A 24,381-nucleotide genomic window follows, 5' to 3' on the forward strand; every position below is an offset into this window, starting at 1 on the left:
TTAGCAGACAATTAACAAAGAAAAAAGGACAAAACTTGTCAAAGTTGTATTTAAATTATTCAGTCTGCTCCAGATTACTGATGTAAGGTGGGTAGCTGGGCTGGTACTATTGACTGAAGTTGGCAATTCGTATCTTATTGTTGAACTCCTGAGTCACCTAGACTTCTGAACGTTTTTCTGTATAATTATAGTGAGAAAACAGTAAGTACATTAATAAGGCTTAATTAAAACATATATATGCACACATACTCCAGTATAAAAATGACAGTACAAAACTTCTGTGCTCTCCTGATTGAGCAATAGAGACAGTTGTATTCTGCAGTGCAGATTCTCTGTAAACTGTGTTTAGTGTCTCTTTTCTACATAGGTACAGAGTTTGAAACAGTCTGGTGATGTGTTAGCAATTGTTCTGAGAAATAAGCAAAAATGATTGGTGCCTGAATTTTCCTAGTTAACCTCTGACTTTTCCAATAGAATAGCTTGTTCCAGTTCTGGAACAAAAACAAGCTGTATTAGTACTGGGCAATTTGCCTCTAACACAGTGTACTGGAGTTTCTGCTAGTATGATTTTTAAGGAGCAATCTTGCCTTTATTGCAATAATAGCGTGAAAACTCTTAAATACAGACTACCCCTCGAGTCTGTTTGCGAGGGGATTTTGTTCCAGTGAAGTCTCATGCAATGGGCTATTCACCGAGAAGCTTTTTTGTCAGCTGTGGGTAGTGGGAGCCACCTGCTACAATGGCAAAGGTCTCTGTTCTCTTTTCCCGAGATGTGGATGGCTCAGCTAGCAAAACTGTGGTTCTGTGACCCCAGGGCCTGTGGGAAAACGTGAGGTTTGGCTGTGTCCTTCCTTCCCCTCCACCCTGCTTTTCTCCATCCTGGTTGGTGAGAACTCATTAGAGGTGGCTGAAGGTCACTTGTGCTGACAGCCTGTGGTCTGGCTCAGCTGCTGGGTTAGTTGAAGATTATTAGTTCATGGATGCCTGGATCTCCCCTCTCTTCTTGCTGAAGCTTTTGGAATGACTGACAAATGCAGGGGTGCTGTTGGCCAAATATGTTTTCTTCTGAGAAAAGTAACTCTTCTGAGGCTGGAAAGGCTCACAGCACGTTGGCTGTGTGTCAGCAGAGCAGCGTGAAGTTATCCTCATGGAAAATGGCCTCTGGGTCTGCCTCTGATCACCTGTTTGATGTAGTTTTCAAGTAGTTTGGTACCTTACAGGTACTTTGTGGTGATTAATGAATGTTTATCACTCTGGAGATCTTCCAGGGGAAAACATTTAATAAGTACACAGGAGTGTTATTGAAATGCACTTCACTGCATAGCAGGAAAACATGTATTTAATTGTTTCTGTAATTGCTGGGCATCTTTTCAAGAATTTGAGTTGCATGTGCACCACACATCATCTAAGTTTTAAACTGCTCTTCATGTTTAGCTGAGATGGCTGGTGAATGGCTGCCCAGCCTGCAGGGCAGTATTTTTAGAACCTGACCCATGTAAACACTTCTAGTGCTGGCATGTGTGTGTGAGCCATACCTGCTTTGAATGGTGGAAGTGGCCAATGCTTCACTCTGAGTTCAGAGCCAATGAACCAAGTCACCTGGTAAATGAGGCAAAGGAAATATTGAGAAAGGTCTACACTGGAGAAATGAGTATGAGAAAAATAAGAAAGAGGTTGACTTTAATGATCAAGGTTTATGAATCCCGCTTCCTGAGATGTTTTGGAGGCATTTAGAGATTAAAAGTATAAACCTGAGCAGCACCCATTGTGCTAAATACTTGTTGCTTGACAGGGAAATAAGGCAGATCTGCACAGAAGTTGGAACTCAACTGCTACGTGGGGTGAACTGGGCATGTAGAGGACATACTCTGTGTCAGGTCTTCAGTGTTGTCCAGATTTCACCTGCACTATCCACCTATCAAACATAAGAAAGTAATTTTAAACACAACAGTTTCTGCTTCAAAAGTCAGTCCTCACTCCAGTGTCACCTTACTCGAAATACCTATGTTGAATATAAGGGGTCAGGGAACACACAAATAGTGGAATATATAATATATATATATTTTTTTTTACCCTAGTACTTTTAAATCGTACCAACGAATTGAGTTCCCCTTGGAAAAACAAAAAGTTTGCAAGTTTTCTATTTCCATTGAGGTTGTTCCCACCCATCTTTTCTAACTTATTTTAGCACGGTAAGAGAAAACTCAGTTTCCCTTAATACTGGCATTCTCTTCTCCCCTGAATTTGTAGTATTTTGTCTAGCTTTGATTGTAATAGAAAAAAAAAACCACCTGTAAAACAAAACAAACAAAACATCAACAAAAAATTAAACTAAGGCAAATACATGAAACAGGAATCGCTGTTCCAGTTCTGCAGTAGAGTGAGAGAAGATGCGGTTCATTACCAGGCAAAGTAATTTCAGAATATGTTTTTTACCCTTCAGGAGAAAATGTTGAAGGAAGTGCTCCCTGCTGCTCTTCTGTGCAAGGCAGCACAGCTCTGGTGCTGTACAGCTGCCTCTGAAGGACTGCACCGAGCTAATCTTGTGGGTGGGGAAGGGTGTGTGTGGTGCATTGGAGGCTGGAGGCGGTTGGTCCTTCTTAAAAATGTTAGCTAAGTAATGAGTTCTTCAAATAGTGTAGTGTGGTCATAGTGGCAGAATATACAGGGGAGATTTAAAATATTTAGTTACTAATGTAGTTTTTTTCCCTTCTTCACTTCCAAGGAGTCTAGATCATTCCTACTGTCTTTCCCTGACATCTCTCTGTAGGACTGGAGAGAGCTGCTGAATCAGTGTAGCCCTCTGCTGTTGCGAGCAGCTGCTCTGTATAATCCCAGCCACGGATCTCTCAAGCTACATGCAAAAAAGTAGAATTTTTGGTCTTTCCTCTCGGCTCCCAACAAAATGTAGGACTGCACCTATGTGGGTTTTTATTAGGTTTGTCCTCATTCTTAATGTTCTGTCTCTTCATAGCTGATAGTCTTGCCCCATTGATGTGTCTTCTCCTTTGCAGCTCTTACCATCAGAATGAGCTTTTTCTGCCTCATTGACTTTCCACCTCATCTCAAACACAGCAGAGAATGTCCCCTTTGTCTGTCCCTGTACCCCTTTCCACACCTGCTGTTATTTATTTGCCTATACAGGGTATTTTGGGATTTAGCATGGACAGCATGCTGTGGCCAAGTGAAGTCATGTTTTGCTACAGCTGCTGGAGTAGATCCTTCTTTGCCCTTGAAGAGCAAAGAGAAGCAGTGGATGCACTTGAGGTAGGCGGTACGGTCCTTTCCAGTGTAACTCTTGTGCTAATTAAGGTGCTAATGTTAACAAATCCCATGAACCTGTTTCCTGTGGCTGCAGTAGGTGTGTTTGCTCACATCCCGCGTTTGGATTGCACTGTAGTGACTTTGACTACTTTGAGATCAAGGTAGACCACTCATTTGAATTTGGTTACTACAGTGAGACTTGCAGTCAGTACGGAGCAACTCTGGTGATGCCAAGCCTGGAGATGGAGCCTGTGTGCCTGTCCTAACCCGCGTGAGTCAAAGCCAAAAGCCTCGGGTGATGTCTGGGCACAGATCACAAAGGCCAGAATAGTTCCTGAGCAGTTTATTCAGACACTTGTTTCAGTTTAGACTATTGATGGGAGTGGTTTGAGTGACCTGGGAGAATTTATGTGAGAGTTTCTGGGGTGTGATTTTCCCCTTCTCGATGCTCCTTCACCGTTGTCACAACTAGCTCACTGCTTCACTGCCTCCAGCTGCAACTGACTGGCATGGATCAAAAAATTGGATGAGGAAACAGGAAAATGTAAGCATCGCAGTATCTCACTGACGTTTGCCAAGGAAGAGGGCTGAAAAAGACTCAATAGTACTGGTTGTAAATGTATGGAAGAAGCAGGCAGCCACCTTGAAGAGATTTGACTTCTTGCCAGGGCGCCACAGGGAAAGAAACCAGAACAAGCTGTGTCCGCTCACCTTAACATCACTCAGACATGGCTACTTGTGTGATAGCTTTGTAATATCACACTTCAGTTGCCCGTGGTCTGTGAGCTGTTCTATTCGGGGCTTCAATTCTCAGAGGATGGATTTTTTGTTTTGCCTTTATGGTTGGTGGTTACTTAAATACAGAGAGTTCTGCTTGGGAAAACTGGTCATGCCAGAGACTATGTGTTAGAAATGGAGAGAGATGCAGAAGGGGGAAGCCTTAGTGGTGCCGCATCTTTCTGCTCTCCTTAAAACAAAACCCTTTGATCTCCAGATGAAGCAACTAGTGCAGTAGTTTGTGTTGATTGATATGACTTAATCATCAAACAATCCACTCTGCTTCTGCAAAGAATATTAGTTCAACAGCACTGTCAGAGCACTGATGGGAGTTAATTTTAATGGTAATTTGGATCCTGGCTTATTTATCTTTTAAAAGGCTTTTATCCATGAAATAAATTTTTATTGCTAATTAATTTTGTAAACATCTGGTGTGGGTTCATGCTAAATAGTGCAGCTCACCCTAAACTTCCTTTTCTGGAATAGGGAGAAGCTATTGTCCTCTCCTAAATACTCACCGCTTGTGATTGTAGTTCAGAGAGATGAACTGCAGGGCTAAGGAATCAAAGGTTAAACCAGTGAAGAGGATCTTCTCCTCTCCTTTCCCTCTCCTTTCTAACAGCAGGCTGAGGATCCAGCAGGCACCAACATTCTTCAGATAGAGATAAGTAATGGACTATATCTAGCATAGCTTAAAAAAAAAATCTCCTCCTAAAAATCTCCAGTTAAGGGCGTCTGTGATGACAGGAGTCTGCTCTTCTATTAGAACTGAGACTGGCGTCCTTCAGCTATCATGCATAAAGGCCACGTGGCGTTACTCAGATTCACTTTATGGTATTAGGAGTAATAGTTGAGAGGAAATCATGCTCAAATTGATGCCCAGGGCAGCATATTTGGGTCTCTGTTTCTGCAGTGTCAGTGGTGAGAAGTTGCAGAGCTGTCTGTCTAGTGCTGAAATGCTTCAAGTGTTATGCTGCTGCCATGGGTCATGTGTAATCATTTGCAGTAACCCCCTTTACTGACTTTGTACTTCGTGGCATGGAATCAGGGATACGGAATGATCAAAACCTCAGACTTAATTTATCCTAATCAGGCAAAAGGAATTTGCTGTCAAATTTAAATAAGAGGAGCATGTTGGGACTCAAAGGTGGCTGCAGAGGTGATCTGCAGCTTACATGACCATATATTACTTCCCCATGGGACCTCAACAGTCAACATATTCTTACTTCCTCTTGAGGTACAAGATGCTGAGTCTTGTAAGCAACCAGTACTATTTCAAACTCTGCTTTCTACCCTGGTATAAAATGAATAATAAAATTACAGATTTGTCCTCGAGGAAGAACTCTTGTGGGCATGTGTGACGTATAGTTGAGCATAATGAGGCCGTGTGGGTAGGTGAGATGTATGGTTGAGCATAATGAGGCTGTTCCACCTGATTATGTCTTTTCTTGGACCTTGGGTATTAGTAATATGTACAGCTATTTTCTTTCACTGATTTTTAAGTGAATCTCCCTACCCCAGTACAAAATCAACCTATTATGTGTGGTATTGGAAATATTCAGAAGCACTTGGAAATTTTACAGAATGGTAAAGGAACTGGGTTTGGAACAGGAGTTGGGTCTGCACAGTGCTTGGCCTCATGGGGACCTGGTCCAAGACTGAGGCTTCTAGTCATTGCCACAGCACTGCTGAAATACAGTGTCACCAAGTCTGTAGGAAATCTAAATAGAACAAAAAGGTATTTTGTCTTGCTCCCTCCTCTTGTTGACAGCCCAAGTGTTCTTAAGTATTATAGTCTACATGACACGGACTGCTGTGTATTTTTCTTTGAAGTAACTTATTCTCATGCAATTTCATAGCCAAATCTTTCTTTCATAGCTGAAAGGCTGTGGAGGAATGGATGAATACTGTTATTTCTCACTCCTTAAGGTAAACTAGTTATTTTCCTGTAGGAAAGATGTTTGCTGGAAGGTGGGAAATACTGTCTAGAAATTTGTTTTCTACCTGCTGAGGGATTCTCCACTTCTGGGCCACTTGCTCTCTCATTTTGGAAAGATAATTGTTAAAACTCTGGGATTCTGTGTTGCTGAGGTATCTTTTCTTTAATGTAATCCATTATGAAGTGCTGACATCCAGTGTCACTCTTGTGCATGCTCCTGGCAAAGGCTTCTCTTTTGTGTGGATGAAGTCATATTCATGAAGGTTCAAGCTGTTCACTTTCTGGTATCCCAGGACTGGAGTATCTTACCAAAACTGTGTCCCTGTGCTGCAAATGGTTATCCCTGTATCCTGCAGCTGCCCTGGATATCTTTAGAAAAGCTGTTTAAGCCTTAAGGTGTAAAATCCACCAATTTGCAGATGAGTTATACAGAGATGGAGGATGATGTTATCAGTCTCAGAAATGGGGCTATTTTGTCTTTCATTCCTCTCTCCTTTTCTTTCAGAGCTCTGTGCTGCTGACCCCTTTTTCTTGCCTGTTGCACAGTTGTGTAGCTCCAAGCATAAGTGCTGTAGCCCATCCTATTTACTGTGTAAGCTTGAGTGCTCCTTTCTCTAGGCATGATCATACTAATCTGTTGCTGGAGGAGGCCATGTTAGTGCTTGTTTCTGTAGCTGCTTTCAGCAATGAAAAACAAGTCTATTGTATGAGAATTTGGGTCATTGACTGTTCTGCCAGTGAGTCGGGCACTTGTCTCCCCTCACTGCATTTCTACAGCAGTCTGGGACTGGCTTTTTACTACTTCCTAAGGCTCCTTGTCCTGGGAGTGCTTCCCTGAATCTCGGCCATGTATCTGCCACCTTAATCGCTTGCTGCCTTTCAGTGAGGCTGTGCTTAGAAGTACTTTTGCTGAAAGTGATTTGAAGGTAGTTTGCTCACTGAGCTTGTACTGCAGTCTCTTCCTAGTGCTGCATTTGGCTCTTACCCTGGTGGGTGGAATCTCTAGGCAAGATCAGCTTGCAGCTGTATCTCTTTACTATGATTTTTGTCACAATTGTTGTAATTAAACTTGATATTGCAGAACCCTAGGGGATAAGAATAAAGCTAATGGCATATTTTCTTAAAGGTTTGGATGTTTTCCAAAGAATGTGTATTCCATTAAGTTGACATGTTCTCTTTGTACTCTTCATCAGAGTGGCTGATGGTCCAGTTGAGGCATGCTAAGAATCATCCTGGATCTTCTTCACCTGATCCTGCAGTCAGTGAACTAAAGCCTCATGCTTTTGGAGTCTGAGAGGCTGAATACAGCCCCTGACAAATAAGAAGAAAGAAAATTAGGCAATAGGTTAGCATCTGCCCAGTCCTTCTCTTAAGCCATGCTGTAAGTTAGTGTATAGAGATTTCCATATTGTAATAGCTATTGGTCCATAACTTGGGACAAGCAGTGATTACTTGCTATCCATGTTTTTATTACTTCAGTTTTTATTTGGGATTTTTGGAGGAGGGGGAATAGAGATCTTCTGTCTCTTAAATAACTTATAGTTATAAAATGATGGATTAAGGGCTGCATTTAGACCTTTTCCAAGGGGATTAATAGCACTATCCACATTTAGTCTACAAAGGTAGAAAACAGAAGACCTGACTTTTTGTGGGAGATAGTATGTAACTTAATGCTGGGCAGCAGTACTGACTTTATTAAATTCTTTGTGATATTATTAAGAAATATACTGTGCAAATATACTGTATTTTATGAGTAGAATAGAAAGTATAGCATTAATAGAATGCAATGCTCTATAACAACATTGGGATTTTGAATTAATTGTATGAATATAAATAGGAGTCCAGAAGTACATGGGATGCTGAATTGTAGAGTGAATATCTAAAATCAAATATTACAGATCAAGATTTATCTTTACATATTAATCAAAATGGGCAACTAGATGGGGAGGGAAGGTGCAAAACAGAGGAACAGCAAAAGTCTTCCAGGGCACAGACTGTTCACTGTATTTGTACAGCACTCTGCCTCAAGACAACCCATTGGGTGTTATCAGATGCTACTGAGATACAGGCATTTATTGCAGTTCAGACTAGGAGTAAAGATTAAAGGAAAATAAATCCTGAACTGACAGTGTCTGAGTAAATACTTGTTTCCATAGTCCCTTCCTTCCAAATGTGAAGCAATGATCAAAACTGGTGAAGGTCCAATGAGGAGTTAAAGGGCTATTCTGTATCTTGCAAGTGGTGCTAGAAGTGTTTTCTTCTCTGGTCCCCTATGTGGTGACAGATCTTTTGGGATATGGTTGACTCCTCCCCTGTCAGAATGAGGATGATAAAGCAGATTCTTGAATTGTAAAGGGCTGAATAACACTTGGAACTATAAGCCCCAGTGGGATTCTGCTGACCTCTCAGGCATAGGAGTGGTGGGAGAAGATGGATAGGGACAAATTTCTTCAGAGGTGTGATGTTTGCCTATTAGATGCTTGTTGCTGCCATCAATAGATTTATATTAACTAATGGCTCTGTGTGTGTTTTGAAGCATCTCTTTCAAGCTGTGAATCCTTCTTGACAGGCAGCAGAAATATTTAGTCCAGCTTGCCCTGGCCAGAACATCTTACATTGCAGTGAGTAGGAGATTTTCATACTGTGACCCTCTAATTTGACTTCACATTTCAAACAGGAAGATGCAAGAAGTGGCAGGTTACTTTCACCAAATGACAAGAGGATGTTAGAGGCAAGGGAACGTCATGCCACAGCACCCTCCCAAAGCAAAGCAACGTCTATCTCTCCCTGCAAAAAACCCCAAAAAACAAACAACAACCCCCAGCCCAACAGCAGCGGCAAAAACCCAATCTGTCCTCCAGTCTACACTGACCCAGCAGTAGACATGTGTCTCCTGGATAAGGAATTCTCATCCCACAACTGTCTTTCTATATTTAAATATACACCAGCTCTGGGTCTAAGCCAGGGTCACGTGGTTTTACAACAACCTGTAAATTTTTGTCATGTTAAAAAAAATAAAAAGTAATAGATGCTATTAAAGCTACTTGGGTTTTCTCTACTCTGTTTTGATGGGCTGGCTTCTGCCATTTTTTCTTTCTGCTTTAAATAACACATCTTACACGTGTCTTAAAAGAAATGTTTAGTTAATGTGCTTGGAGACTGGATGCCTTTGGAATTTGGCTAGAGCACCTTAATTCCCAGTTGAAGACCATGTGGGGAGTTGGTCTTCACACTACCAGTGTTCCTGTAACTGACAGCTATTGGCATATCCTTGTCCTCCTAGTTTTGTTTTAGGAATAAGCGAAGGGAAGGTTGGGGCTGGGGAGAAGTTGGTCCCTTCTCAGTTTCTGGTCCCCTCCAGTACCATACAAGGGCATTTATCCTTTCAATATTTTTGACCACTCTGAGACGTGCGTTGCTCACTTGGTGCAAAGCGTCTGCAGTGATGTTGAGCTTCTAGCCCCAAGTTGTTGATTTGAGTACGTTTGAGTGCAGCCAGAACTTGATGCTAGCACCGAAAATGAATTATTGTAGCATTTGTGAAGAGCACTCAAAGTCTAAGCCTTCTGGACACAAGGGTGTATGATGGTTTTGCAGAGCTCATCACTGGATAAGTGCGGGCACAGTCCAGTCAATTGGCAAAATATTTTTTGATCACATCCACCGACCTTTCCTATTTCAGATTCTTCTTCAAGAATCATTTCCTTCTGTAAGGGAGAAACCGCTTGTGATTTCAGACAGCTGCAGAGAGATTAACAGTATCTGTGGTTCATGGGTTTTAGAATGACCAAATTGTGCTTTAGCTCATCTCGGATTTCACAGTACAGTTGTCTGATCTTCTTACCGCCATCTTTATCTTCTCCCTTTCCCTCTGTTGTGTCTTTCAGTTTGTTTGACTATTCAAGGACTACTTTTTAAACATCTACACAACGTTTAATTTCTTAAGGCCTTTATTTTATTCAAGCCCTCATGACTCTGCTCAATTAGGGATGATCTTGTCTGTTAGTTTTACACTGCACATACATTTAATAATGGCAGGATACTTTGGGAAATATTTTTTTGTGTTTTAACTGATGTCTTGAAAATGCCTTTCTTCCAATCATGCTACCCTAAGAGTTATTTGAAATAACTGGAATGGGGACGGCATAAGAAAAGGCTAGTGACTCTTAGGGAACTTGGAAGATAAGGATGTACTTATTAAGAAAGGAATCTTTCCACCAAAGAGATAATGTCCAGTCTTCTGTTTGCATAGTTTTAAAGTCTTGGTAGAGTCCTTGATGAATGGAGATAGTCTGTCTCATCAGCAAAGGATGTTAAAAACTCAGTGCACCGCAGCTTGAGAGAACAGTTTATAGGCACACCCTTTCTGGTCTGTCCAAGTTGGAGTCTTCTCATGGGAGGGAAAAAACCCAGCCTTGCTGAAAAGCTGATGCTGGATTCCTTCCTTGCTTATTTGCTTGACAGGCTAGTTACCTGATGGTAGGTTTGGGTTTTTTTGGGAATTGCAATCCTTTTGAATCCTGTGGTTTCTCATAGTTACCTTTTGTTTAAACTGTTCAAAGCAGGATCCATGCTAATGGTGTTGTACTTGCCAAAATTTAAGGCAAGACAGTTCATCTCTTACATGTAACCATGTGAGTTAGGAAACAACTTAACTTGAGCATATAAGCAAAATGCTTTTTGACTATATGCTAATCCTTAAGATAATGGAAAAATATAGTTACTTTTCTAAAAATTAGTCTCCTTACTTTGATTGTTGTGATTCCCTAATATTTGACCCCTGCCAAGAATTTTATCCTTCTCTCTCCTTTTTCCTCACCACAATTTATGTTCAAGCGACAGTTGTGAAACTCCCCCCAGCCCCAAGCTCGGTTGAGGGACAAAACTGACCTGAAAATGGTGTCATATAGATACGTTGCATAGCCCACAGTCCTTTCATTTAAGTGATGTTCTTACAAGACTGCTGTAGGTGGTGGATGAGGTTGAGCCTGTAAGTGGGACCTTCTGGGAGGCTAGTCTGTGTTAAGTGTCAGCTAGGTTCCCTAGTAGGGAATGCAAAGCATCTGAATGATTCTCTGTCATGTTGATACCTGCTGTTTAAACACAAGGTTGAAGTGCTACAAGAAAGCTAAGTGCTTTCTCCAGCTCAGCAATTTGTGGAGCTAGCTGGAAACTTAACAATAAGGAGACACAGAGAAGGCTTATGTTCCTCTCGCTTTAAGAAGTAAAGAGGTGTAAATATGTATATAAAGGCAGATTTACATCGTAAAGCAGCATATAAAAATATCTTTCCAGCGTACAGAGACAGGCATCCTTAGACTTCCCTGCATGTGACCACAGATCTCCAGCAGAATTAGATCCATCCTTATTTTCTTCTTGGCAATGTGGTATCCTACTTCTCGGCCATCTCTTTAAAATAGTTTTCAAAGCTAATTCAATAAATACTCGGCTTCATGGGAGCATCTTACTATGAGAATCAGAAGATGTACATTCATATAAAAGAAACCTGTCCATGGCAGAGCCTCTCCTGTGCTTTTTCTCTGGCTTGACAACAGTGCTGAGGTAACGCTTTGTTCCATGAGCTATTGGGTCATCAGAGAGTTTTTACTGGTAATTGCTGTCTCAGTGACTTTTTATTGATCACTTAATTTCTGCTTCCAAACAAGTGGGAGCAAATATTTTTCAGCCCTTTTAACCTCCTTAACTTTTCATTCGTGCTCTGCTTCCCTCTCCCCTGTGGCCAGCCCAATGCAAATAGGTGGACAAAAAGATTAATAGAAGCGAGGAGATGCTTTCCTCCTCTCAAGTGCCCTGTGGCTTGGAGACTGTTATTAATAGCTGAAATAAAAAAGTGTTTCATAACCATCCTCTTGCTCCAGCTTCCTTGCCAGGCCCCTTTCTTTGGTCCCTGGAGAGAAAGTGTGAGCTCATCACTTGCCAATGCAAATTCAGCTTTTGATCTCATACTTGGATTCTTTTATCATGGGTGGAATATTTATCTTCTGCCAGCTGGTTGCTTTAAGCAAGCTGGTATTTGTTGGGGTATCCATAGAGCACGTGGGGAACAGGCCTAGCAGAAGCTTGTTCAGGCACTTTCTTTTCCCCCTGCTCTGAAAATGTTGGTGTCTGCTCAATGTATGCACGCACATCTGCACCTCTGTCTTTACTCCTATAGTGGTTGAAAAGGAAATTTAGACATTTTGGTGTGGAAACAGAAGTTGAAACTGAAATGTAGGTGTTTCAGTCTGACATATTTGGAAGTCCCTGTGTGGAATCTGGTCACCATACAGCCTACACGTGACAAAGCTGTTGTGTGTGTCTCGAGATCGGTAAGCTTCATGCATTGCTTCCATTTCATGGGCACTTTGTATCCATTCTTTGTTCCACCCCTCGCTCCCCCCAGTATCTTTGGAGATTTTATGGATCAGTACTGAAAGTGAGCTGGCAAGTTGTCATCGCAGGTGACCTGGGAAGAACGGGGATGCCATGCTGTCATCTATTGCCGCATTCCTGTATGGATAGTACAGTATAGTACAGTATGCTGGAGCCTTTCAACCATCCCCCTTGCTATGTTTTCACTGGGTTTTTACAAGACTTCTTTACCAGCTGAGCATTGTCTAACAAGTTTTACTAAGCTGAGACTCTGAGAGAATCTTTATTTGGAAGTCACATGAGATGAACTGTAAAAGAAAAATAGGAGGAAAAAATAGCAGGAAGGTTCTGCTTGTCTCTCTGGAAAAAACCTTTACTTGCTTTCCTAATGAAAATCTTTAAGCTGTACATTCTGTTAATGTATTTGCTGGGTATCTGCCACTTCAGAGATGAAGTATTACTTATTTTATGAATATCTTATCCTTTCAGTGGCTACCAACTTGGTGAATGCAAGCAAGCTTTTCCCTCAGGTAAAGGATGCTGTTATCTTCTGAGCATGTTTTGCTGAAGTTCTGTGTTCATTACATTTTCTGGTGGTCAGTAAAGACATCTACATGTAAAAAGCAAAGTTGGGTGATATTGTAGAGTTCTGGCTATTGAAATATCCTTTTGCCACTGGCAGCCTGGCCGGCTTCTTGTGTTTTACCCAATAGTGAAGATGTAGGTGCCTAATGTGCTTGTAAGTACAGTTAGCAAATTGTTATTTATTTTTATGCAGAAAATTGGCTCTGAAGCAAAGAGTTTGCAAGGGGCCAGAACCACTTGTGAAACTTGATTTAGCATGGCTGATGGTTTCAGCTGGAAATAAACACTACAAAAAGTTAAGATGCCAGTGTTTTAGAATTTTCAAAATACCCTTTTAAGACTTTCAATTGATTTTTTTTTTTTAAATTATTCTTTAAAGGTGGCAAAATAAGTTACAGATTAGTTCAGTTTTGTGGAGGTACAAAACTTTTCAGTTGATCTGAAATTCTGCTGCATTTTTTTTGTTTGTGGGTTTTCTTCCCAGTTGGGCCAGTGTTGTCCCCTAAAGTTTTTTCAAGTTGGCCTTTGAACCTGAAACGCAGACGACTCGCTCGCCTGTGTGTGTGAGCGTGGCTGGTGTGAGCATGTCAGTGATGACCGCAGTACTTCTTCCCCTGCATTAGGAGGGAAGGGATTGCAGCTCTACAGAATGTGACTGCGGTCTTGTGCTTCTTGCTGTGCTACTGTTCATGCCATGATGGCTGCTCCATGTGCTTCTACAGTCTTGGAGAAGATATCACCTATCTAGGTAGGTAAAGTGGCTTTTCTAGAGCTATGGCTGCCCAGGACTGAACTTCTTTTGGCAGTCCTTACCAGGATGAGTCTAACTGCAGCAATGCATGCAGCATAGTTTGTATCTACATTTGTAAATAGTGTGGAACAACAGAGGTGGATTTGTAACAAACAATAGGTAATTAGGACCTAATGTTCATTTTGTGTGTGTTTTCAGGGAGGAGTGTTGCTTCAGTCTGGCCCTGCTCTTCTACCATTAGTTGAATTCCCAATAGCTCATCTTCCAATACAGCTTCATTTGTGAAGAATCTAGTTGGCATGGTCTTACAGCACTTTGTGTTGTGAACCAAAGCATGGTAACCAGAGATGATCAGGAGCTCACTTTCGAAAGTGCCCTCCTGATACACGCTAAGTGCTACTATAGACACATTCATTGTCTCTCCCAATGTGTGACCCTCGAGTCTGTCTGTGAATGGGGAAGGGGATTGTATCACATCCTTTTCTCTCTGGCTTTTATACAAACCCATAAATGGTGAGTAGAAGCTGATGGTGCATCTCTAGCCACCTGTAGAGGTAGCAGCTAGGGGATAGCAACTTAGTCTTAAACCCAGAAGAGACAAACTCTACTTCTCAACTGAAGAGAAGCATCAGCCCAATTTCCTTGCAGCCCACAGCAAGCAACAACCAGTACCAGAAGTTGTTCCACTTCAGGACAATTAGCAGCAAGTCCTACTGGCAGACCAAGCTGAACAGCAGTTCAGGATAATGCCAGAGGCAGCCAGGAGCAAATATGATTTCCTGTTTTGAAAATATGGCCCATGCTGCAGCTGAAAATCTATCTTGAACTCGGTTAATTAGAACATTGGCTGCTATTTATGCATATAAGCTAATGACTATTCATAAGACATGTTGATTAAGGTGGTTATTTGCATATTCTTCCTAGATTTTTTTAGACCTTTACCCTTAGGTATTCTAGTATTCAGGATATTAATGTGGCACCAAGGGAAATTCTGATTAGGTATTGGAGGAAAAAAAGATCTTAATGAAGGTGGTTGGATGATGGAACAGGTGCTCAGAGATGTTGTGTACTTCTGTTCTTGGAGGTATTTAAAACTTGACTGGACAAGGCCCTGAGCAACGTGAACTATCTTTGAACTTGATTTTTAACTTTGAAGTTGTTCTTCCTTTGAGCAGGGGATTGAGCCTGTTGAAGTCTAGAGTACACTTCTAACATAAATGATCCTACAATTAATGCAGAAGAATAATGTTCCTACATTTTTGACATTAATATATTTATAGAGGGGCACAAATATGTGACCAAGTACTTCCATGGTTAGCATTACTCCAGAGGTAATGAAATAATCCTGTTAAGTGTGTTGCAATACTTTCTAATGAAGTCTCTGCCTTCATTAAGAAGATAGTTACTCATCATGAGTTCATTAGCTAGTCAGCATAGCTGATTGCAGCTCTGTCATAGCATCTGGGCAAGGTAGAGCCTGATTTCTCCTCTTACCTTCCTCCAGGGTTTAGTTTGGCCAGTTGATGTATGCTGACAATGCAACAACAGCCTTGCTTATGTGAAGGTACCTCCAGATGAGTTCTGATGATTTATATTGAAGGATTTAAGAGTCTGAGGGCAGCACATACAGCTAAGGACAATAATTCTTAAGTTGCACCAGCCTGAATGGCCAGGGCTGGTTTGGAGGCTGCATAAAATGCTAGCAGGTTTTAACAACAAACTTTTCCAAGGGAAACAAGACTTTTAAGACTGAACATTAACAGATATATATGCCACATGCAATTGCTTTGTGCAACCTGATCCTAGCCCTAAGTATGATTGTAGCCCCTGGAAACCTTACTGATACGTTATGCTAAGGAAATACTATAAACTTTCTGTGCTCTACAGATTTTTTTTAAGATAATGTGGAAAAATTACAGGCTAAATGGCCAATCAACATCTTCTGTCAGCTTGGTATGGATACAGTCACCCAATGAGGGACAGCAACCAAGCCATGGGATGAAGGCCATCTCTCATACAGAAGACAATTTCTCATAATGAATAGCAAATATATGTAGTGAGTGCAGTCTGCAAGCCAGAGGCTAAGATTCCTTTTACTAGGAAACATTTGTGCAGTAATTCTCAAACAGATTTGTAAAAATTAGAGCTAGCACAAAGGGTGAATTTTGTGGAATAAATTGCTTGCCACAAACAGTTCATCCAGAGGTATCTACAGCACAGAAGGAAAAGCTGCCTGGAGGTAGCAAAGGCTCAGAACATCCATGTCAGTCTTTTTGGGGAAGCTCATAGTATCAAAAGCCTTGGCAGGAAAAGTAGGAGAATGAATACTAGCTGTACAGATAGATCCTGCTTAGAAATCAACATACATACTACAAGAGAAGAGTGAGTACCACCTGATTTCAGATCTCTGCATGTTACAGAAAGCAAGGTGACTGTCATGTCATACTGGCTTGTTGTGAAGTCTGAAATGACCACACCATAGCTCATCCAGAGCAAGTGAGCTGCTGGCTCCCTGCATCTGCGATTCCTGATTGCTCTTGCCCAAGGGTTGCTGCAAAGAGTCTTAGAGTGGGAGGAATTCTTACGTGTAGCTGTAAGCCCTGCAGCTGCCAAAGGTAACTTGTTCACCTTCATTGGGCTAATCTGTACATGAACCTTGTGAATGGTTCCATGATCTGCAGCCCTAAAAGTTGGGGGGGGGGCGAAATGTGAAATCTTGTGGCCCTCGTTGGCAGGAGGGGAGTATAGTCAGATAACCCATGTGAGTAGCTCTTCTGTGTGCCATCTTGGGCTGGATCTGAAGTGACATTGGCAGTTACCTAACTGCTCTCACAGGTTACCAGTTTCATGAAAGACAATCTGAAGGATTGCTTTCTGTTGCCAGCTGTCAGATGAGTTGGTCTGCACTGTGCAGAAGACTAAACTATATGATCACAGTGACCATACAAATTCCTGAAACTTGACAGCAATCTTTGCAAAAGTCAAGCTGACCTCTGGGTGCTTCTGAGATCCAAATTTTAGGACTGATGTGACCAATACCCTGGTGGCATTTCAATTTTCATTCTAGTTCTTAAATTAGCCATGGGTAAAGACTGTTTCTTGGAACAGTTGGAATGTGTTGAAATACTATTATATTTTTTGGAGGGGAGGGGGCCTTGTTGATGAAGAAAGACATTGACCCAAAAGTTCTGAAAGAAGTTGTCTATTTACCCACCAGACAAACACAGTATGACCTTCCTTTTGATTGATCTCAGCCCTGTTCAGCCTAGAGCGGGATGATGGTTCAGTCACCCACTGCGTTACTAAACAGTTTGGGGCCTCTGCTGGGGTAGTGTTTACAGCCCTGGTAATGCAGCAGGAGCCGAGTTTAACTGGCACCTGAACTGACATTGGGATAGTTTTGAAAATTGAATAGAAAAGAATTGCACAATGTTTTCAGGTGATATTTCTGCTATAGCACAGTTCAAGGATTTCCCTTGTGATGGAAATAAGAGGAGATACAATACAATAATAGGTGATAGTTTGCAGCAGTGCTCCACAGATACGGAGTGGCCTGTTTGATGCTGTGAATACTTAGCTGCTCTGGATGAAGCTATCTTTAGTTTTCTTATCTCAATCTTACTTGGCACCTGAACTTTGCCGGAACCAGGGGTTGCTGACCATAGAGTTACGGGTGCCAAATCGCCTCTGATCATCTGTGCTTATATGGGGATGGCATGGCAGTTGTGCTCTGCATCGTTCTGGTTGCATCTTACTGCTTATCCCTTTCCTAGCACTCTATTTGAAGATATTAGCCACTTTTCTTTAGGATTTTCAGCAAACATTTCTCTTTGATCAGAGGAACATGGAATATACTGCATCTATGCAGCAACTGTGGTTGTTTTGTTTCTTGTGGCCAGATAGAACGCTTGCTATGGAACTGCACAGGTGAAAAAACCCGCTCACTGGTTTGCTCTATAAATACTGTTCCCAGTGATTTGAGCAAAATGCAGAGCTCATCTGCAATTGCATTTGGCTTTCCTAAGTTAGGGCTGAAGGCTGGAGATGCTCCATAAATTGCAGTTACCCTATTGGGGGTACGGAAGGGAAAGTGGTGTGTTGTTTGTGGGTTTTTTTTCTTACTCTTGATTTCCCTCCCACCCCAAAGACTGGAGTGAGCATAGCTATTAATTCATATGAAGGTAAGTATTTCTTAGGGGTTTTATGAGAAGACTTTCCAGGAGAACAGTACTTCTGATCCTTGCTGCAGTCACAGCCTCTGCTCTCCCACAGGCCTCCAGAAACTGGATGTTTGGGGGTCATGAACCTAGTTCTCTACTGTGTGGGACAAGTAAGGAAAACATAATGAAGAATGAAATTGTCACTGCTATAAACTTACCCTTTTCCTAATTTTTATTGGCAGGTCCAGGCAAATGAAAACTCTTTTCTAAGTTTCAAAAGCTAATTCTCACCTCTAGCTAGATATATGCTGATGCAGCTGCATTAATTCAGCAGGGTCACACATTTACACCTGTGAGAGCAGGTTTAGATAAATGGCTCATGTTTAAATGCCAAGCAATTGCAAACCTTGTCAGTTTGGGCCATGGAAAGCTTGAGGTTCCCAGTAAGATCCTGCCTGCCTCTCCTATCAGCAGCGGCCATGCAGATGAAGATGGGTGAACGCTCTCTTCAGCAGTTGTTGCTGTTCTAGAGTCTGAGGTAACTGAAGTGCTGGAAGCTAACAGAAGACAGCTCTGAAACGTTCTGCACTACATTCTCCTGAATGTATTAAACTCGGCACTTACAGGAGCGTTTAACAGCCTAAAGCCAAAAGGGCCTATTAGCTCATGCGCAGTGACCTCTAGTATATCACAGACCATTATGTTTCACCTGTTTATCCCTTTATTGAACCCAGTAACTTGGATTAGACTGAAGTATTTTGAGCCCTGTAAGAAAAAATTAACTAGGCTTACTCATTCTAGCAGCGAGCCTATGCTTAGTGCTTCAGAGGAGGATGAAAATCCAGGAGCAGCATCCTTGTCTGTCTGACCTGGGGGAACGTTTCCTTGTGTAAGACAGGTAGTGGGGAGAATTCCTGGGTATAAGTGAATTCTCTGTACTCTGCTTAGCCCTGTTGAGTGCACACAGTGGCCAGCCCTGATATTTCAGAGGCAAGGAAAGAGAGAAGAAAGGAAAAAAAAAGAAAGAGGATGTATCTCACCACGTACACTGAAGAGCACTTTACCTTCTGGTCCCTTCAAAGTCTTGTTTGGAGTCATGATGTTTTTGGCTAGTAGCATGGTATTCAGAGCTGGGGACAGTGTTAAATACATTGTGTGATTACAAAGGAGATTGTAATGGAATTTGCCATTCATTTCTGCCTGTACTTCAGCTACCATTGAGCTGTTGCCACTGCAGTTGTCCTCTTAGTTCTAGACAATCTTTAAACATGTACATAAGTCTCACTAAAGCAATGAGGATGTAAGCATAAGCCCAAAATTATGTGATGACCTGAATTCAGGCCGTAATCTCTCTCTGCTTTAGGCTTTGGTGATATAAGAGCTCACTGCATTACTACAGTATTTGCAGTAAGAATAAAAAGTCTGATGGACCTGGCCAGAAATTGGCCTCTTTGGTGTAAGAGGAGGTGCTTTCTGCTGATTACTTGAAGAAGTTATAGCAAACGGAACAGGATTTTTTTTCCTTCCTTCCTTCCTTCCTTCCTTCCTTCCTTCCTTCCTTCCTTCCTTCCTTCCTTCCTTCCTTCCTTCCTTCCTTCCTTCCTTCCTTCCTTCCTTCCTTCCTTCCTTCCTTCCTTCCTTCCTTCCTTCCTTCCTTCCTTCCTTCCTTCCTTCCTTCCTTCCTTCCTTCCTTCCTTCCTTCCTTCCTTCCCTTCCTTCCTTCCTTCCTTCCTTCCTTCCTTCCTTCCTTCCTTCCTTCCGCTTTTATTTTGAACCTTGGCTCTGTGTCCTTGTCTGCTATTATATATAAATCTTTTCTCTGGACAGGTATCTGATAACTTAAAGATTATTTTCTGACAAATAACCATTTTCCATTTTCTTGCCAATGGTTCTGATCCATGAAAGCAGCTGATAAAAGGGTATAGGGAAAACTATAAGAAGGCAAGGTTGTGATTTTGGGCTTTTTTTAAAGCTCTTTGCATACTAGCTGGTTTTTTTTAAACACTATTCTTGGTTTGAAACTTTAATTCTGGGCGTACATTTGGTGCCCAGATGGTGCAGACTCACACAGAAGCCCATCACGCTGTCAGGGCAGGCGGATACATATGTAAATATTTTGCCTTTTTCCCCTATAATATTTGGCTTTGTCTAATCTAATTGCTGTCAGAGGCAGAATGTGAAGAATGCTTAAGAGGAGCAAACAATGAGGACCTCAGATGTTTGTATTGCACTAACTTTGGAAGATGCTAGTAGGCTGCAATGTAACTAATAATTTTGTTTCGTGGGTTTTCTTATCCATGCTGTGAATTCATGGTGTATGATCCCAGCTCATGCCAAGTAATATTTTTGCAACCTGAGGTAGAAACCTGTATTTCTAGTGGCGTAAAAGTGTTTTTAACCCCTTGGAGCTGTTGATATAAGGCTAATAGGTCTACCTTGTGAGTTCAGGCTGACAGTAAGTGTTCTCTACCTGCTTCTTGGTGTATAGCACTCTTTCTTATATAATTGCTTCATTTAATTTATTTTATTGAGTACCTGTCTTAATATATTTTTAATACATAAAAGCATTTCCAGCATATCTGCTTCTCTGACCAGTGGTAGCTGGTGGCAAACAGTGTGGCCAACCACATTAAAGATACCTAATTAGTTATTAAGGGCCCTATCCAAAATGCCATAATAATAATGGAAAAATTACTTTCATGAGCTTTGAATCTGACTGCTTAGTGAGACAGTTTAATAAAGCCATCGTTACGTGCAAATGCTGGCAAAATGGATGTAGGAAACCTTACTGGTTTTCATCAGTGTTATAATTCATGGAAAGCATTGGGCTATGCCAGACCCGTTCCTCTAAGGACACTAACAGAGTGTCCTGGCAGAGAGATGCCAGGAGATCAGGACCTGGAGGTGTGATTCTTATAGAGGAAGGAAAATGGCTGTAAAAAGAGAAAGTAATAATAGGACCAGAAGACAAACAGAAGCAGCACGTCATGCTTTTTTCTGTAGAACACAGATGAAATCCTGACTACAGGGGAAAAACATTGCCCATTTCAGCCATTCGTGCTGCCATCTGAGGCTCCTTATTCAGGGGTGCCAATAAATTCTGGTTTTGAGCCTGCTATGAAAATGTCTGGGTACCTTCAAAAGACATACCACAGTCTGTCATGTGTGCTTCTGCTCGTCTTCTTGGCTGTGGGGTGGAAGGGGGTCAGGATAGTCTGTCATGGATGCTTCTGCTCGTCTTGCTTCTTGGCTGTGGGGTGGAAGGGGGTCAGGAAAATTGTTCACTATCTATCTATATTATTTTTTCTGCACTGTTTTTTATTGCTGAAGGAAAGATCAAAGATGTTTGCTTTGTGTATCTCCTGAAATATGGGTGTTGAGACACATTACTGCAGGATAAGCCAGGATGTGAATTTACAGTTTCTCCACAATAAATGCCCATATGCCAACTGCTATCTCATGGTTCAGGGAAAAGAAATGGAAGAAGGGGTGATTGGCTACGTGTATACCTGATAGTGAAAGCAGCCACTGGCAGCTGCTGCAGGGCCTTTGGTGTGTCGTGAGTCTGGATGTGAGCTTCCACTACAGGTAGCTTGTGCCTGTCACGGGTCAGAGACAGCACTGGTTGTCACAGCGGACTGATGGTGGGGATTGCTTTGCTCCTGGCCTTTGCTTTGCATTGTCAAGCCCATCTGATCTACAGCTGGGAGGACATGTTGCATTCATTTAACAGCACTTTCTTTTCTGCATTCTGCCCTTCCCAGGAGCAATTGAGCGGTGCACATACATCAAGTACCACTACTCCTCAGCGACCATTCCCAAGAACCTCACCTACAACATCACCAAGACCATCCGCCAGGATGAGTGGCACGCCTTGCGTAAGTGTTGCTGACTTTCTTCTCCATTCTCCTCGTGTGCAGGCTGAAGGAGGTGCTTGCTGGTAAATGGGCACAGAGACCTTGGCTGACAGCCTGCTCAGAGCCCTCTTCTCACATTCGGTTTGTCTGTGTAGCAGACTGGTCGATTTGTTCTTAAGGCCTACATCTCTGTGGCTGCTGCTGACTAGGAATTCTGCTGAGGCATGAAAAAGTGGTGGTGGGGAAGAGGCATTTGTATGCAGAGATTAATATTGAGTTAAATACAGAAATGAATAACAAAATCAATACCCTGTTTTTTAATTCAGTAGAACGCTCTGTACGTGAGCGTATTCTCATGCAGTTCCTGCTGCTGCCGAGTTACCTGCTTCCAGCAAAATTCATTGCTGGCTTTTATTGCAGAATATGTCCTGCTGCCTGTGGCTCCTGGGTGAGCGTGGGATCACTCTCCTTTGAAGACCTAGAAAGAGAAGTGTGGTACCCTTCAAGGCACAGGGAAGGAGCTTAGCCCTTAGTGAAGATTGTAGCCAGTGGTCACCAACTTGTAACATTTGCTGAAGCAATGAGATCTGACAGGGATGGAATTGCCTTGAGATGTATTGACTGGCCTTAAAGCTTTTTTCTTTCTCATCTTGGAGATGGGTTTTCACTAATAAAATGGAAGAGGTGGAATTCACAAGGAAAGATGCCACTGCAACTTGCTAATAGTACCTGGTTGTGTAACACTCTTGGCTTGTGCATCCCTTGGGATCAGCAAGTTCCTGAGCTTGGTGTGTTGGCAGCTGATGGGAGCCTTCAGCAGGGCATTCAGCAGTCTCCAAAGTGGCAGTCTAGACACACTGTGCTCACACATTTACATATCTAATTTGATCTGAGGCACTTTCAGGGTGAGGCTGCTTGTTCCCTCTGTGGGGAGGGTACACAGAGTGTGTGGGTGTGCATGCATATTTCTGACCCAGATTTTTTTGCTAGTTCATGAGTCAGATAAGTGTAGGTAGATGCAGACAGAACTGAAGTTCAAGCCTCCTTATCTAAAGATGGGCAAGGAAAGAAGTGCTTTGCTGAAGCGCTCCCTTCCCCAGAGCAGTTAGGTGCAGTGGTGAGTGAGTGCTTGGTGTATGGGGTTAGCCACTGGAGGATGTGGAGGTCACTGCATTTAAGAATGAACTGAACCTATATGACTATTTCCTGTGTAGGAACAGCAACCTTGCTGTTTTTCTCTAAAACATCTCTTTTAAGACAAGTGCAATACCAGTCTTTTCAAGCTGTGTTTTGTTTGAGGGGGATGTTCTCCCTTTGCAGGCAAGTAGACATATAGTGGGGTAAGAATCTAAGTCGCTTCAGAAAGTCTCTGTAATTTTAGTCCCTGTCTTAGCAGCTGACTTGGTTCTGTACTTCTGGACTAGCTTCATCCAGAGCATAGCTACTTCAGCTCAACACTTCATCCTGAGGTAGAACAGTGTTTCCAAATCACCATGGCCATTATTTTCCTCTGAACAATTTCCCATTCAGAATTTCCCTTTTGACAAGTGTTGTGTGTGACAAACAGCAAAAGGAGCAGGGCCCAGGCCTGTTGTTCCTCCTGTTCTTGCTATGGGTAATTTCTCAGATCTGTAGCATGAGGTAGAGAAAAAAGTATCTCCTGATGAAACACTGGGACAAAATGGCATCCTGGAGAATTTCAAAGGAACTGGAAAGCTGAAACCAGAGTGTCTGGTCACCCTACTAAAGACCAATGCCTTTTCCAGGCTGAAGCTACTGCTGTCCTTGCCATATTTGTATTTCAGTAGTGGTTATTTTCCTTCCCTGGTGCACAGTTAGCAAACCATCGTGCCTGGGAAGGAAATCTATTGCTTTGTCTGTTTCCTGGGTTGGGGGATCAGAGGAGAGAGGACTCCAGCCATGCCCAGCAAACTGCTTTTCTCACATTGGTGAGCAGGACTGATGCTCCAGTAGTTTCTCCCGAATTGCAGGAGTGGAGGAGAGGCAATTAACTTGAGACTGAGGACCCCGTGGCACCAGTCAGCACAGAAAGCAGATATTCCTCTAGCTGTGCTGTCAGCTGTGCTAGAAGAACCCAGGAGAGCAGCTGGACCTGGAGGAATCGTTGGAGCTGACTTTATCATTTTTATTTTATCTTTTTCCATTCTGTTTGACATTTTCAAGATGGAACCTTTGCTCCAAATTGATTGCCTATGGCAGCATGAGCCAGGGAAATAGGACTTCACTTCCCTGCAATCACTTCCTCTGGTTAAACAGGGATGATGGGAAAGATGATTGTAGTATTGCCCGCTATCACCTGTCAGGGGATAAATGTTCAACTAATTAGACAAAACAAGTGTCTATATGAGCTGGGAAGGGAGAAAGGAAAGAAAACTGTGTCCAGCAACTTTGAGCATGAGTAACTGTCTCTTTATGGAAAATGCCAATGTAATGATGTGATTGATTCACTATTAGGCATTCAACCTGTCACATTTTGACCCCAGTCTTGTGCACAGTATCTTGGTCCATAGTTCTGCCTTTTGAAAAACTCTGGCAGCATGACTGGTGCTTTCAGAAATGGAGGTATATATTATTAGAACAGAAATCCAAGAAAATCTGAACAGTTCTATATTTATTTGCATATCCAGTTCCATGTGTTTTATGCTGTTCTTGTAG

The 24,381-nt window shown here is 42.2% G+C and overlaps 1 protein-coding gene across 1 annotated transcript in view; it reads left to right on the plus strand.

The window, feature by feature from the left end:
• Positions 1-21,726, plus strand: part of LOC104530856 (transmembrane protein 178B-like) — a gene marked incomplete at both ends in the record, with an annotated part of 59,089 nt that extends 37,363 nt beyond the window's left edge. The window contains one exon of the mRNA XM_010175567.1: positions 21,613-21,726. Within this exon, the coding sequence (XP_010173869.1) occupies positions 21,613-21,726 (114 nt within the window). The remainder of the gene's footprint in view (positions 1-21,612) is intronic.
• Positions 21,727-24,381: the final 2,655 nt, after the last annotated feature.

The sequence above is a fragment of the Antrostomus carolinensis genome, unplaced genomic scaffold, assembly GCF_000700745.2.
Source record: "Antrostomus carolinensis isolate BGI_N321 unplaced genomic scaffold, ASM70074v2 scaffold29429, whole genome shotgun sequence".
Classification (NCBI taxonomy): Eukaryota; Metazoa; Chordata; class Aves; order Caprimulgiformes; family Caprimulgidae; genus Antrostomus; species Antrostomus carolinensis.